A 15,080-nucleotide genomic window follows, 5' to 3' on the forward strand; every position below is an offset into this window, starting at 1 on the left:
GTAATATTTGGGAGGATGTGATGGATAGTGTAGGGGAATGTGCACTGTGAGCAGTATATTTGCAGAGTGTGAAGGAAAGATGTGCAGAGCCTGGGCATTGTGTGCGTGACTTGGGCTTTTGGGGGAGTGATGCCTATATGCCCCCTCTTGCTTCTTCCCATAAGTGGCCATGTTGCTTCAGGAGAGTAGCATAGCCATCTGCCGAAATCAAAAGAATCTTCTTGTTTAGTAGCACATAAACTCATTCCTTGTTCACATTGCAAGCATTGGTATTTTTACAACCATTTGTGCTCGTTTTGATTTCTTGGCTTGGTAACAGTGCTACTGAAGTCTGATTTATATCACAACTGAGAGCAGCCCTGCCTTTGGCGGCTATCACTGTGCAAGTGTTGCCGGCTTTGCTCAGAAAAGTGGAAGCGGTGGCCCCTCCGTGTCATCTAGGGACAAAGATGAGGGGTGAGCATTCCGTAATTTAAGGTGAATGTAATGCTCTATAACAAATGTTGCAGATGCTACAAGGGCATTATAGCTAATGATACTTGAAATTCCTTTATGCAGGGGCGGCTCCTCCGCTATGGCGGAGGAGCGACGCGCCACTACTTTTAAGCAGTGAAAATTTAAAATGACAACAACTTAGAGATATTGTCGTTTTATGTTTCGTATCCTGCTGCTTTGCGGTGGGTGGGTGGGTGGTGCTGCTCTGCTTTCCGAGCAGTACAAAAGGGGGTGGTGATGGACGGAGCATCTGAACCAATCAAACACTCACACCCAGTCAACAGATCTGGGTTTCGAGCAAGGCAGGGGAGGAGTGGTTTGCCACTCCTGAGTGCGCAGTGACTGTTTGGTTGGCCCTCTCAGGCCACCCAAACCAGTCATGCACACTTTCTTGTTCTCCATGCAGGCTGCATTAGAGCCTGCATGGAGAACATGCCCACCCCTCCAGCCTTTGGCTGGGTGCCGTGTCACAGCGCTCAGACCAATCACAGCACTGCATTGCAGCGTTGTGATTGGATTTGGGGAGGGAGCCTAGTTGCCTGCTTCCTGTTTCTATCAGAGGCAGGAGAGCAGTAGCAGAATAGACGAGGGACCTGGCCTCAAGTTAAGTTTTAAAACAAAATTCCAATTTCCCCCGTGCGACACCTGCCACCACTCCCCTTCGTGGAACCCATTTCCTCACCCCACCACCCATGAGCCATGCCGGCCGCAACTGCCATTATATCCTACAGCCTTTTTAATAGAGAGCAAACTGGATATCTGAGACGTTTGTGACAGAGTATCCTATCTGCTAAAGTCTATTTAGGCACCAAGAGGCTTGTTTAGAGGTTGGCGGACAGGGTAGTCCATCAGTAACATGGGAAGTGTCCCTCTCACTGTATTAAAAGTTCATTATAGTCCATGGAACTCTAAGTATAGCAGACAGGACATTGAACGTGTTGTGACAGAGGTCCCTAACTGCCAAATCCTCAATTAGGCCCACAGACTGAGTTCAGGTTTCAGTGGCAATAGAAAAACCTCTAATTTCGAGGGAAAGTGCTAAATACATAAGATAGTTCAATGGTGGAATTTCCTCCACCATACTAATGGTGTGCTAGTGAGAACATCTGAGTTGATAGGCCAACACCAGTCACCTGGACAGACCATACGCTTGTCAAGATCAGCATCCCCATCCCACTCCAACACACCACCCGCAGACCAGCTTGCTAAAATTGGAACTGCATCACTGACAAATACCTGAACACTGCTCTCAACGGACACAAACCGTGACACAGCAACAGCCTCCCCAGAGCCATCAAGAATTTCAGCTATTGGATCGCCTTCTGCTCCGACTCCCTAACTTCCATCAAACAATGCATTACAACAAGATGCAGACCCCCGGGCTTGCTGGGATACAAAGGAAATAAGACTGATGAAATGCCACTGTAAACAACTGTTGCCAAAAAAGAGAATGAACCAGGACAATGCAGACAGGAGCATGTTCATATCTGCCCAAACACGCTATCACCAAGTGATCTGATTAATCAAATGCATTATTCTGGCGAACCGCACCTGTGCCACTGAAGCAAAGAAATCTTCATCCTTGTGAAAGGTTTCACTTCACCAGAGGCCCCCTCCAACTCAATCACCCCATCACAAGACCTCTGCAACAATGTTTCTCAATTCCTCATCAACAAAATCCCCACCATTTACAGCAACTTCTATTCTCACCAAACACCTCCTGGTCTTATCCAAAAACAATGCTAACAACAAGGCCCATTATCACCCCAGAAGAAACCTCCACCACCATGAAGTCCACCATTCAGGGGCACCATCGGACCCCTGCTCCCACTACACCTACGTCAAAGGACTGATAATCATCGGCGCCATGCTCTTACCCATTCTAAAATTCCTCCACCTCTTATGCAACCATACCAGATGCTTGAAAACACCCAGAGGTCCTCCCTTTGATGTAGAAACCCTCAGCTGACCCTTCAAAGCTCATCAACTACAGACCGATATCCCTGCTACCATTCCAAGCTGAGGTCTTACAGCAAATCAGGATCAAACAGAATTGGTCCCCCAGCTACATGATAGATGAGTTCTACATGATAGAGATGCGGAACAGGGGAATAAACTAGTAAACAAAACAAACATCCACCTCACACTTGCGCTAAATCAAAATGTCAGCAGTCAAAAATATTCTTCAATAGATCAATACATTGTACATTTATTGAAATATAACTCCATATTCAAATTCATAGGCGAATAATACTTGTAATCATATTATATCATATAATATACATCACATAATGCAGAACCTGTATCCTAATTGAATTATATACCCCCAACTATCCCTCATTTAAAACTCAAATACATTCCTCCCACAGTCACTCCACTCAAACATTTCATAAAACCAAAGACACTTGACTCCATGTGTATAAAACAGTGTCCCACAGACAAAAACCTGCAATTTCTTCTTTTTACTTTTATAATTTTCCAAAGCATACCATCTTTGATAACAATCTAAAACATTGGTATTATATCCTGATACACATCCACATCATCCAATTGCTAATAACCAATAATATCTTCTAGTCCATATGTCCTCTTAAGTTTTGGGTATGAATCCTTGTTATAAAACTGTTGTGGCCATTGTTATTGTTCATGGGCACTCCATGATATGTACAGCGTGCCCACTGTTATTGTTTTTCAACAATCCTGAACAAATTGCATCTGCTTTCACAAACCTTACAGACACCTCTGCTCGTCTGGTCACCTACTTGCACACATACCAGGCATACGGAAAAACAGATCTGGTGGTCGAGCCTTCTCCTACATTGCTCACAAAGAATGGAACAACCTTTCCCCCACAAATTAGAGTCTCCTCCTTAGTTCTTGAATTGCACAAGAAGCTGAAGACCTGGCTTTTTGACTAGTCCCACTATGCCCTCAGTGTGGCATGTCTCACACCTGCTCAGAGCCAGGATATTCTCCAGTGAGATAGTGCACTCTACAAATCTGCATGAAATAACCTAGCATAACTCCACAGATGTATTCACCTCTGGATTTAGCACTTCCTCAAGAAATCAGGGGATCTTATATTTTCAGCCAGCTTGATGGCAGATCCTAAGGCAGATATTCATAAAAGTATGCTAAGGAATGAATAATTGAAACCCTTATGTGGCATGGCTGTGTAAATTAAATTGCATCAATGTGCTGCTTTACTGGGAGGAGTGGAGCCAGTCCTTCGTTTGTAAACCTATGAGTGCCAGGGCCCAAAGTATGCTTAGGAGGCCAGCACAGCCTGCACCACCCACTGCCCCCGGCAGTGCTGCCAAATTACTAAACTAATGAGTTTAACATGGTGTATTCCACCTCTAAAGGAGAGTATTCGATTATGTATATGAAAGTACAAAACGTCTATGTTACTTTTATAAAAACTGTGTTTCTAATTATTTTCACAGCCTTCAGGACCTGAAATAGCCAGAGAAAGCGACGACAAATTTGTTCATGATAACGTTGACTTTTGCTCTACGTGGGAGGTAAAATTTAAACATTTAAAAGTTGTGTACTACAGAATATTTGTTTAATAAAATTTGTTCTTTGGTGCTTTCATTTCAATCTACTGCAATCTTTAATTATTGTAACATTTCAAAAAATGTCACTGACAGTATTGTGCATGCTGGCAAATAGCTTTAACATTCAATCATAAGTAAAATGACTCTGGGATTTCTCTTATTTTATTATGGATTCCAGTTATGCATGGCTACGTAGCCTCAGTTTGGTTAATGAATACGTATTTTATATACGTACATAAATGTATGCATTGTTTGTTTAAGTCCCTTGATGATGAAGTCCCTTGTCAGGACGAAATGCATTGGCTGGGCTTCAGTTTGATGTTCTGAAGAATAAAGAAGATCTGTTTGTGAATATCATATCATGGCTCCTGCGTTATATAGGATCTATAAGAAGAATTTAAGTGTTTGAATAATCTGGATTAATATGTGATTAAGTGAACTTTCAGTAAGAACATTGCACTTCCTAGCACTCCCTTTTGTATGTTGTTTTTCACTTTGGTTTGTGGTTTTGTTGCAGTAGAACCATTAGAAGGTTGAGTGCTATTGCATACATATTAAAAATACAAAATGCCTGTGCAATCAGTTAGAGCGAATACTGCTCTTTCTTGGGATTACTATGTAGCTTCAGTTCAGGTGTATCATTAGTGACATTTAGATAGTTATCTTCACTTTACTCACATCCTACTCACTGGTAGATACCAACATCTTAGCCCTGTGCACATGTCTATCCAAATTGGTAAATTATGGCAGATGTAGACCCTACCTTTCTACATTATCCATTAGCGCTGTAGATTTAACATGAGACAGAGTGTTAGGACGTCATTATGAGTGGCTTTGCTAATTCCAACCTCTTTGTAAACCCCGGATTACATACGGGTCAGAATTATGAGTTTGATTTCATTCATTACATCTGATAATTTTCGGATGCATTAAATAACTCCATCTATGTTAGATTCAGGCAGATCAAACCTGCCAAAAATAAAAATTGAAAAGGCCTGCAGTATTAACCATATTATGTGGATTTTGGGCTGGTAAACACAAACATCTGTGTGTAATCACCCAATAACTTGTAATAGGAGATATCTGTTCCACCCTTTCCTTGTGATATCGTCATTTATCAGTTGCGATAAATAGCACCTGTACCCGTAATCAGGCCTAAAGTCTTTCAGTACTAATCCAAAGCTCAGTTGACCTACTGCTATATACAAATAGTGCTTAAATCCACAGGGGTGTTGCTTTAACATTTTCAACCATTCCATTAGTTATTTTGTTGACTTAAACATAGTGCCTTTTAAATTTGCAGAACCAGGAAATTTTATAAAGCTATCTCTATAAATGATAATCTACTAGACTGTTAGAAAAAAAGCCAACACTATTTTTTACAATTCCAATGCTGTTACACAAAGCTTCTGTCAACACAAGTACATTGGGAGTAACATTTTAAAGTTCAATGCACTTTTATTGGGCTACTTAAACTGCTCAAGCCACAGCTCTCTTCTGGGTTCAACTCCAATGATATATACTCCTTTTGCGTTATTGTTCATTTTTGGGTATTTCGAAGTCATAGTTTGAAACAACTTGCAGAACAGCCTCCTATAACTTATAAAAAACAGACACCAATATTTTATGAATAAATCAGGTCTATTTTGTTATTTACCCCTGCTGTTCTTGTTTTTCTTGAGTACAACTGTTCAGGACGGTTCTATTTCCCTGAGTCTCAAACTCCTCTCATCAGCTACGCTGTAGAGAGTGCTTCACAGGTATGATGAGATTGAAGAAACAGCAACAGAGGGTCTACTATGAAGATTTTCTAGCTCAATCTCCAGGCTCGGTTGGTAACATGTATATCTGTGAATCTGGAGGTCAGATGGTGAGGGATCGTCATGACATTTAGGACTAGAATATCACAAACATAAACTATGGTCATATAACCTGTATGGTGAGGCCCTTTTCAGTCAAGACTCAGGGACTCAATCACTGTTCACCATGGAAAGACGTGCTGCAGGTCCCATGCGTACAAGAAGTAGAATCCATTTTCATATTTTCCTGTAGATTTATATCTAAATTGAATTTCTACTACTCCCATGCAGGTCCTAGAGGCATGCAAGGATGCTGGATTGGTAAGATCCATTGGGGTGTCAAACTTTAATTGCCGGCAACTGGAGCGGCTTTTAAGCAAACCAGGACTCAAGTATGCACCTGTCTGTAACCAAGTAAGTTGACTTAACATGTTTCAATTCTAGATATCTGCTGTCTTTTTACGTATGGAGTCTGGAGTATCAATGTTAATATGTTCAGGAAGACTAAGAACAAACTCATACTCGTTAAGAAATATTGTTGAGGGGCAGTAGGCAGACTGCCCCAGACAGAATACTACCAGTGCAATAGAATGAGAACACGTAAGATTCCATCCTGTTCAAGTCAGCTATCCCTGATTATCTATCTTTTCACACAGAAATTGGGCCTGTTTTTCTGCGCTGCCAATGTAGAAAACAATGTGATTACTACTTTGCCAAAGTCAACCCATAATACTGTCTTTCCATTCAGTGGTTGTTACCAAATGTACTGTAATAGCTGCGATACATATGACTGCTAGCATGCATAGTTAGTAGGCTTTCCAGTGTGGTTGCCCAACTGAAGAATGCTGAAAAAGCAGATTGATCCCGAAATGTCAATTATTAGGTCGTTTGGATAGAACTAGGATATCTTCAATATTAAGGCATTTAAGTTGAATATTTTCACCATAAGTTTCTCACACATAAGTTGGAGGAGTTTGAATCTGGGAACGTTATATACCTGATACATTATTTAATTTCCTCCATAGCTGTTTCAACATGAACAATGGAAAGCACCCACTTATCCAGGTGAGATTGTCATTACTCTCTCACTCCCCTATCATTTTCATGAACATCACTCGTTCTTCTCACTCATCCATTTTTGCCTAACATTCCCCCCCATACCCTATTCAGTAATAAGCCGCCACTAGTTCACACTCTCAGGTCACTCTTTTACACAACACGTGCTAATCTCATCAAACAACCCCTCATCACATGCTCGTCTTCTTGAGGGCTACACAAGTCACAATTAGAAACACCTGTTAAATACAGCGTTTGGACATCAGAGGAACCACAGCACCAATCACAACACCCAATACAGCGTTGGAAAGGGCAGTTGCAGCAAAAGGACATAGGCTATGCAGACGCACACCCTATACACTTAAAAGGTAAAAGAACCGTGCCAGCAAAGTAGTCCCTTGTGGGCGTGTCCGCGTTGTGCTGTGGGCGTGTGCTGGGGGCGTGACAAACACTGGGGGCGTGTGGTACGTTCCACCCTTCATGCCATGTCTCATATCGTGTGCTAATCCCACCCTGCTCCCTTTAAATACCCCTGCACCCCATAATCATAACCCACCCTTACTCCTTAAAATGCCCCAACACCCTTAAACACTAACCCATCTTAACCCTATAAATATACCCTGTACCCCAAAACCCAAACCAACCCCTAAACCCTAAAAATACCCCTGTACCCCAAAACCCAAACCTAGCCCTGAACCCTATAAATACCCCTGTACCTCAAAACCCAAACCGACCCCATAACCCTAAAAATACCACTGTACCCGAAACCCAAACCTACCCCTGAACCCTAAAATACCCCTGTACCACAAAACCCAAACCTAGCCCTGAACTCTTAAAACACCCCTGTACCCCCAAACCCAAACCTACCCCTGAACCCTAAAAATACCCCTGAATCCCAAAACCCAAACCTAGCCCTGAACCCTAAAAATAACCCTGTACCCCAAAACCCAAACCTACCCCTGAACCCTAAAATCCCCCTGTACCCCAAAACCCAAACCTAGCCCTGAACCCAAAAAATACCCCTATACCCCAAAACCCAAACCTACCACTGAACCCTAAAAACACCCCTATACCCCTAAACCCAAACCTAGCCCTGAACCCTAAAAATACCCTTGTACCCTAAAACCCATACCTATCCCTAAACTCTAAAACTACCCCTGTACCCCACAACCCAAAACTATATCTGAACCCTTAAAATACCCAAACACCCCAAAACATATACCTCAGTACCCCAAAACATATACCCCTATACCCATACTTACCTTATCCAAAAAACATGCTTTTACCATTCATGCATTTACAACGAATTTCGTTGTAAATGTATGCATGGTAAAAGCATATAAAATGTAATGCCATGCGTTATAATGGCATTGCGGAGTCATGGTACTTTCGTAATGAAAGTATGCGGAGTGATGGCATGCGGAAAGAAAGTTGCGGAATAATGGGTGTTTACCCTCCCCCGGAAAGTACATTGTTTGCACGGCGGCCCACATCTCCAGCAACATACTCAGATTTTTTCACCACCCATTTGAAAAATGCGCAGGTCTCTCTCATTGATGGCCAGCAGCGACATACACTTTTAGACACACCTCCCGCCACAAGTTCTAGAATTGCGAACTTTAGAACTGGGGAGCTACGTTCGAATCTCTGCATCAGCTCAACATCCTGTGATTCCAGGGAAATCATTTTGTCTCCCCGTGCCTACCACAAATGAATGTGTTCTTCTGTAATGTAAATTGTGCTCATGCCATGTTGTCGAGTTCGGGCTATATAATATCGCAAGGAAAAATAATGTAGGGAAACTCGAGTTCACACACTACTGACCGCGCACTCTTAAGTGCATCAGCAGTGCACTGTGAATTGGAGCGTTTCACAGGCCTGTCACAGATAGGAAATGCTATCAAAACAAAATCCTACAAAACAATATACTACTGGCCGGCAGCAATTCATACCCGGACAACGTCGGGACGGGCTGCTAGTGTATTAATATTGGTATTATTACAGGTGAATGCACAAGAGCTAACCAATGTGCTTTCAGTGGCCCCTAGGTTTGGGCCATACTTACATATTAAAGAACAGCCAGCAGTTCACCAGAATGTCTTCATTCTCTCTTGATGCCTGCTCCTAAATGTACCTCTCTTTGTGGCATTGTAGAGCATGCAACCTGCGAGCACTGCATACAGCAGTGATATATCTCTCAGACTATTCTATTTGTTTATGAAAAGTGAGTGTCACTAAAGTGACTGATGTGCACAGTGCCCATTTATGTTGAACTGTATAGTGTGATCAATTTTAAAAAGAGAGAGCAAGAAGCGGCATAAGGGGGAGTTGAGTGGGAGAGATAGTACAATCAGTCTCATGTTGCTTACCTTCATATCTATAAATGTTTATGCTGCAATGCTCACAGCATGTATTGTGTGTTCTTGGTGGCCCGACCACTCACATAATCTGTGTATATATATATATATAAGTATCAATTGTAAATTATATAGACATGGTTGCATAATACCTTTCAGCCTTGAGAAGGCTCTAAGGTACTATCACAAAGGGTGAAACATGTTTTGGCTGATTAATGTAATCAAGAATTTATCTAAAAAGAAAAAAGATTAAAAACATGCCCAAATGCGATTGATTTGCTCGTATTCTTTTCTAGAACAACTGAGCAATTTTGTAACATAACTGTGATCATTTTCTTGAGTCGGTGCTTATATTGTATATCTGCTGTAACTATATGTTTTCAGTTAAAGGGTATTTTCCATTTATTTACAGTACTACTGGAACCCGTACAAACTATTCATTACTGATCTGCTAACTTTAAGAATGATAAAGACTGAACTAGGTCCCATACAACTCTCGACTCAAATTCACAGAAGTTTGATCCACATCTCTATCTTACTAATTATTTGTTGTGTTTTTTTTAACCATACATATGCTGATTGGTTTAGTCACTTTTCCCTGTCTCATTGCATGTCTTAGCCACCCGCTCTCCCTCTTTCTGACTCCACCCCTGCATTAGAACCTCTGCTAATGTTGGCTTTTGATCTTAACCATGTAATAATTCAACCGTGTAGGTGGAATGTCACCCGTATCTGAATCAGAAGAAACTCGTGGAGTTCTGCAAGTCCAAGAATATTGTGGTGGTTGGCTACAGCGTCCTAGGATCGCAAAGGGATGAAAATTGGTAAGAAAGGTGCTCCTGCCTAGATAATAAAATCAATTTGTTCCATATCCCACGAGCCCAAAAGCATGACTATGCAACTGACAAGGTGGATCCCTTTGTGTACCTACCGTCCTTCAAATTATATCTTTCACTAGCACATAGATGATTGCCTATCTAGAGTTATGAGCCTGACCAATTGTTTTGAACCCAGCCACAGTATATCTGGCCCAACTTGCCCTCCAAAGAAAACCTAAAAATTCCCCATAAAAGACTAGGATTGTTTCCTCCATCACTAACTGTCCATGAGAAGAAGACAGTAAGCAGAGCAGACACAATCTGGGGAAATATACATTGAACAAACAAAATGTTCTAAAGCAAAATATTACTCCCTTCGACACAGGCTCAATAATGTAAAATTCACAATAGAGAAGTCTTTAAAATCATGACTTACCCAATTGCTCCACCAAATGCTGTAGAATGTGAAAAATTAAGGTTATTTACCTATTGACTAATAATCTGCCTAAAGACAATATGGGAAATATGGCTGATATGGTTGGAAATTGTAATTAAGTTACCAAATACTTAAAAGTTGTGTTTAGAGAAGAACCAGGAATAGATAGCCACAAATCACCACAGGAGAAAAGTCTGCCTCGATGTCAGTCTTGACCACTGTAAATCCACACTGACCACTCTTTAGGTATGTAGCCTTCTGCTAACTTACCAGATACGTTGCCACATTATGTAGCCAGCTAAGTCTAGCTTGCTGGGGTATCTGAAGGTGTAATACAGTTGAAAATATGTAATCCCTGTAAGGACCGGAGAAGCTGAAAATTGTTTCTATGCTGTGAGTAATACTTGGTACAAAAGGGGGTGGTGATGGACGGAGTATCTGAATCAATCAAACACTCACACCCAGTCAAAAGATATGGGTTTAATCCATCACCGTTCTTTAGCCCACTCTGCCACCCCAGTTCAGACATGGCTATATGCAAATCAGTCTGACCCTGTGCCTCATGGGAACAGTGCAGCCCGAACTGCCAAGCCATTTCTTCCCTGGACCGGAAACAAGCTTCCGAGGACCGGTTTCTGGCATTCCAGCCGTCTTCAGCCCGGCTTGCTTGAATCCAGTGGCAAAGTGAGCAAGGGACTCACGTCTGAGTATACCCTGCCACACTTATGGCGGCCAAAAGTGGTACAAAAGGGGGTGCTCATTGCACCATCGAGATTCAGGCAAGCCGGGCCGAAGACGGCTGTAGTGCCAGAGGCCGGTCCCCGGAGGCTTGTTTCCTTCCCAGTGAAAGAATTGGCTTGGTAGTTTGGTCTTCCCTGTTCCCATGATGCACTGGGCCAGGGACAGACTAGTTTGCATATAGCCAGGTTCTGAGCTGGGATGGTGCAGTGAGCTAAAAAACGGTGTTGGATCAAGCCCTGATCTCTTGACTGGGTGAGAGTATTCTGCTTAATTTAGAAACTCTGTCCATCACCACCCCCTGTTATTTAGTGAGTAATATTTGGCATGAGTTTGTATGTGAGTTTCCCCAGATTTTATGTTCTTCAAGGTGGCGTTGTGTCGTTTTTTTAATGGTTGCATCATATCACTGAGCCAAGTGCTGTTCAGTGATTGATTTAAGTCAGACATACCCATAAACTACAAAACATTTCAAAGTTTAAGTTAATAACAATGGACTAATACATTGCTAATATCCCCCTGTGGCAATTAGAAGTGTTGTGGTCTCCCACTGCACCATAACCGTTTGTGAATGCCTTTCGCTTCATTTTCAATCCCCATTCAAGTGTTTCCCATGGACAGTCATTAAATGAATGATGTGATTGATTAAGCTGTCTAATGAAGGTAGCACTTATCATGCATCTGGAAAACTCCATTCATAAATGTTCACAACATGTTGTGGGGATTCTTGACAGGTGACCGGTTAAAGGTTGTAAAGTATTTTACCGTAACGTACTCATCGCCTTGAGACCCTCACGGGTGAGTAGTGCGTTTTACAAATGTTATGAATGATTGATCTAATTTTCACTAAGTAACAACAGTGGTGACTATGACTAATGTTCAGAAACATTACTTTTATCGAATTAAAAAATTGAGTTGGCCAGTAATATTTGTGAATACCTGGTTGGGCTTTTCCCCCATCATAAACCCATGTCAGATTGTTTGCATATAAATCTATGTCTAGATGGCAGGGCTGGACTATGGCTCACCTAAAAAAATGTTAATTCATATATAACCTTTCTGGCCATCCCTAATGCTAATGCCATAACACTCAGCAGTTGACAGCCAATTGTAGCTACTATAGACTACACAATCTTTATACTGCCTAATCCTCTTATGCATACATATGGTATATCTGCTATGGGGGGTCTTATCCATTGCCTGTGCTGTACCAGTATATACACCTGCCATCACCAACTGAAAAGGTATGGAATAACTGAAGAGATCTGCCACATACTGCTGAACAATCAAAGCAGTTTAATCTAGTCTATCAAAGCAGGCTCTAACCAGCTACATAATATGACTGCTTCTTTACGTCTCACAATAATATGCAGGTGTGGCATGATAGTAACAGAGTCCTTCACAGCAGACAACCCTACCACTTCTCTCTCCAATGATACCTGCTTGGGACCATAACATTTAAACAAAATATCACGTTGAACAACCCATTGGAGAAATCAGTTCACTACAATATGGTCATAAGAAATACCATAAAGTACCTGCAGAGCTGTTCAAAGCTGCCAGATTACTGAAACCCATACACACTGCAGCTGTCTCTTCATCTACTACACTGCTAAGAGATGCATCCTATAACACCTCAGTGGTCATCAAGTATGACATGGAAATAATTCCTGCATATGATCAAAAATAAAAACAACAATCTTCCAACAACATACCCCACACGGCATAGCTTGCTATGCAGGCAGGAAAGCACTTCGGTGAAACATGTAGAGGCAGTAAGTGCTGTGTAAATGTTGCAATACAGTACAATACAATACTTCCAAGGCTTCACGTCATGAGCAAAATTCTATTTCAGTTTATTTGCTGAGAAAGAAGAGAAAATCTAGTTTGCTTACTGGTGTAGTTGTCTGCTCAAATTGTGGGCACTTTATGGATTCCTTGAAACCGATGGACATGATACAGAGCCACACAGAGCACTAGTAGTGCATATACTTTCCGGCACCAAGCAGCATCACCATGCATAATAAGTGCTGAAGGCTTTTAGGATTATTTAGTAGTACTCATAATCTGGTATGCAGCAGGTGGGCTAACTGCCCTTTTTATCATGTATTGGCCAAACTGTAGTATCGAGAAGAGGCTGATTCTGTCTTTTACTCCTTGGACACTAAGGTCCAGATTTACAAACATTTTGTGTCAGAGTTGTGTCAATTTATTGATGCAGCCCCAATTGCAATATCCTTTTTGGTGTTTACAAAGCCATCCAAATAGCAATTTGGGTGGCTTTGTAAGAAAAAGTAATTCAATGCAGGGCATTGCGCTGCCTTACGTTACTTTGTGTCAGGCAGGATTTCCATGGGTGGTGCATAGGTTTTGATGCCTTTCTGCACAAAACCTATCCTGACCATAACGCAGACACCCTTGCACTATGGCACATAAGTCCCTTTGTTGGCACTAGGCTGCCACAAGAGCACCAGCGCAACAAGTGCACCAGCGCATGGACAGAGCAGAACTGCACCATTTCTTTGAATATATGTCCCAGTTGTACTCTCTACCTTTCATGCAACACAGTGCAGCAGCTTTACTTGCTATGCTGCGTTGTGTGAAATGTTAGTAAATCTGGGCCCACTTCCTAACTCTATAAAGACAGAGCACAGTTGTTCTGTTGGACTAACAGTGTTCCTGTACCTGGGCACTGTTCCAATACATGGGCTGAAAAAAAAGCAAGGCCTCGGTAACTCCAAATGTGTACACACACTATGAAAGGTGTATCCTTTCCCACACATGAGTAGTCTTACATGAGCTGTTTAAGAACTCGAAGGCGCATACATAGAGTTAAATTAGCCCCCCAAGGAGTTGAATTCAAGCACTATGGTGGAGGCGAAGGATACCCTCAAACAGTCAATAGGATTGGATGAGAGATGAATAGTTCACTAGGAAAAGCCTAGATCTCATTGCCAAAGTCTTAAAATACATGGGTGAAAGAGACTGATAGTAGAGATTTAATTGTTGCATTAAAAGAAAGTCCTCCAGATATTGCCAAGGTGGTTGAACATGGCAGAAAGTGACAGGTGCTTGCTAGACTTGCTAGGCAGACTGGACTACAGAAACACCCTCTACGCAGGAACTTCAGCCAAACTCCTGAAACGACTACAATGCATACAGAACGCCTCTGCACGCCTGATCCTTGACATCCCTCACCACGGCCACATCACACACCACCTAAGAAACCTGCACTGGCTCTCCGTCAACAAAAGGATCACCTTCAAGCTTCTCACCCATGCACCAACGGCACTCCACAACACCAGACCGGCATACCTCAACAGACGACTCACCTTCTACACCCGAACTGCCAACTCCGCTCAGCCGACCTCGCTACCATCCCCCGCATCCGAAGAGCAACCACCGGCAGCAGATCGTTCTCCTACCTCACCGCAAAGACCTGGAACACCCTTGCCATCCACCTGCGGTAGACACAGGACCTACTTACCTTCAGGAGGCTACTCAAGACGTGACTGTTCGAGCAGTAGCAGCACCCTACCCCCCCAGCACCTTGAGACCCTCACAGGTGAGTAGTGCACTTTATAAATGCTCTGATTGATTGATTGGCGGACTGGCAACATATTGTGAAATGGGAACTCATTGTGGTTCAACAGGGAGGCATTCCAAACCTCATGACTGCATGCACGGTAAAAAGCAGAGCTCATCACAAAGCAGCATTCCCTTAATAAATGGATGTATAGTAGGTAAAGGGATTCAAAAGAGAGAGAGGGGTGGGCTGAGATCAGAGGATGTATCTAACCCTGGGCCTAGTACACTTCCCA

General features: G+C 42.3%; 1 protein-coding gene across 1 annotated transcript in view; it reads left to right on the forward strand.

Annotated features, from left to right (window-relative positions):
* Positions 1-15,080, forward strand: part of LOC147734672 (rho crystallin-like) — a 103,112-nt gene that overhangs the window by 66,715 nt on the left and 21,317 nt on the right. Inside the window, exons 4-6 of the mRNA XM_086952964.1 lie at positions 3,942-4,019; positions 6,146-6,268; positions 9,982-10,091. Of these exons, the coding sequence (XP_086809090.1) occupies positions 3,942-4,019; positions 6,146-6,268; positions 9,982-10,091 (311 nt within the window). The remainder of the gene's footprint in view (positions 1-3,941; positions 4,020-6,145; positions 6,269-9,981; positions 10,092-15,080) is intronic.

Source organism: Lissotriton vulgaris, chromosome 1_2 (genome assembly GCF_964263255.1).
Source record: "Lissotriton vulgaris chromosome 1_2, aLisVul1.2, whole genome shotgun sequence".
In the NCBI taxonomy this organism is placed as follows: Eukaryota; Metazoa; Chordata; class Amphibia; order Caudata; family Salamandridae; genus Lissotriton; species Lissotriton vulgaris.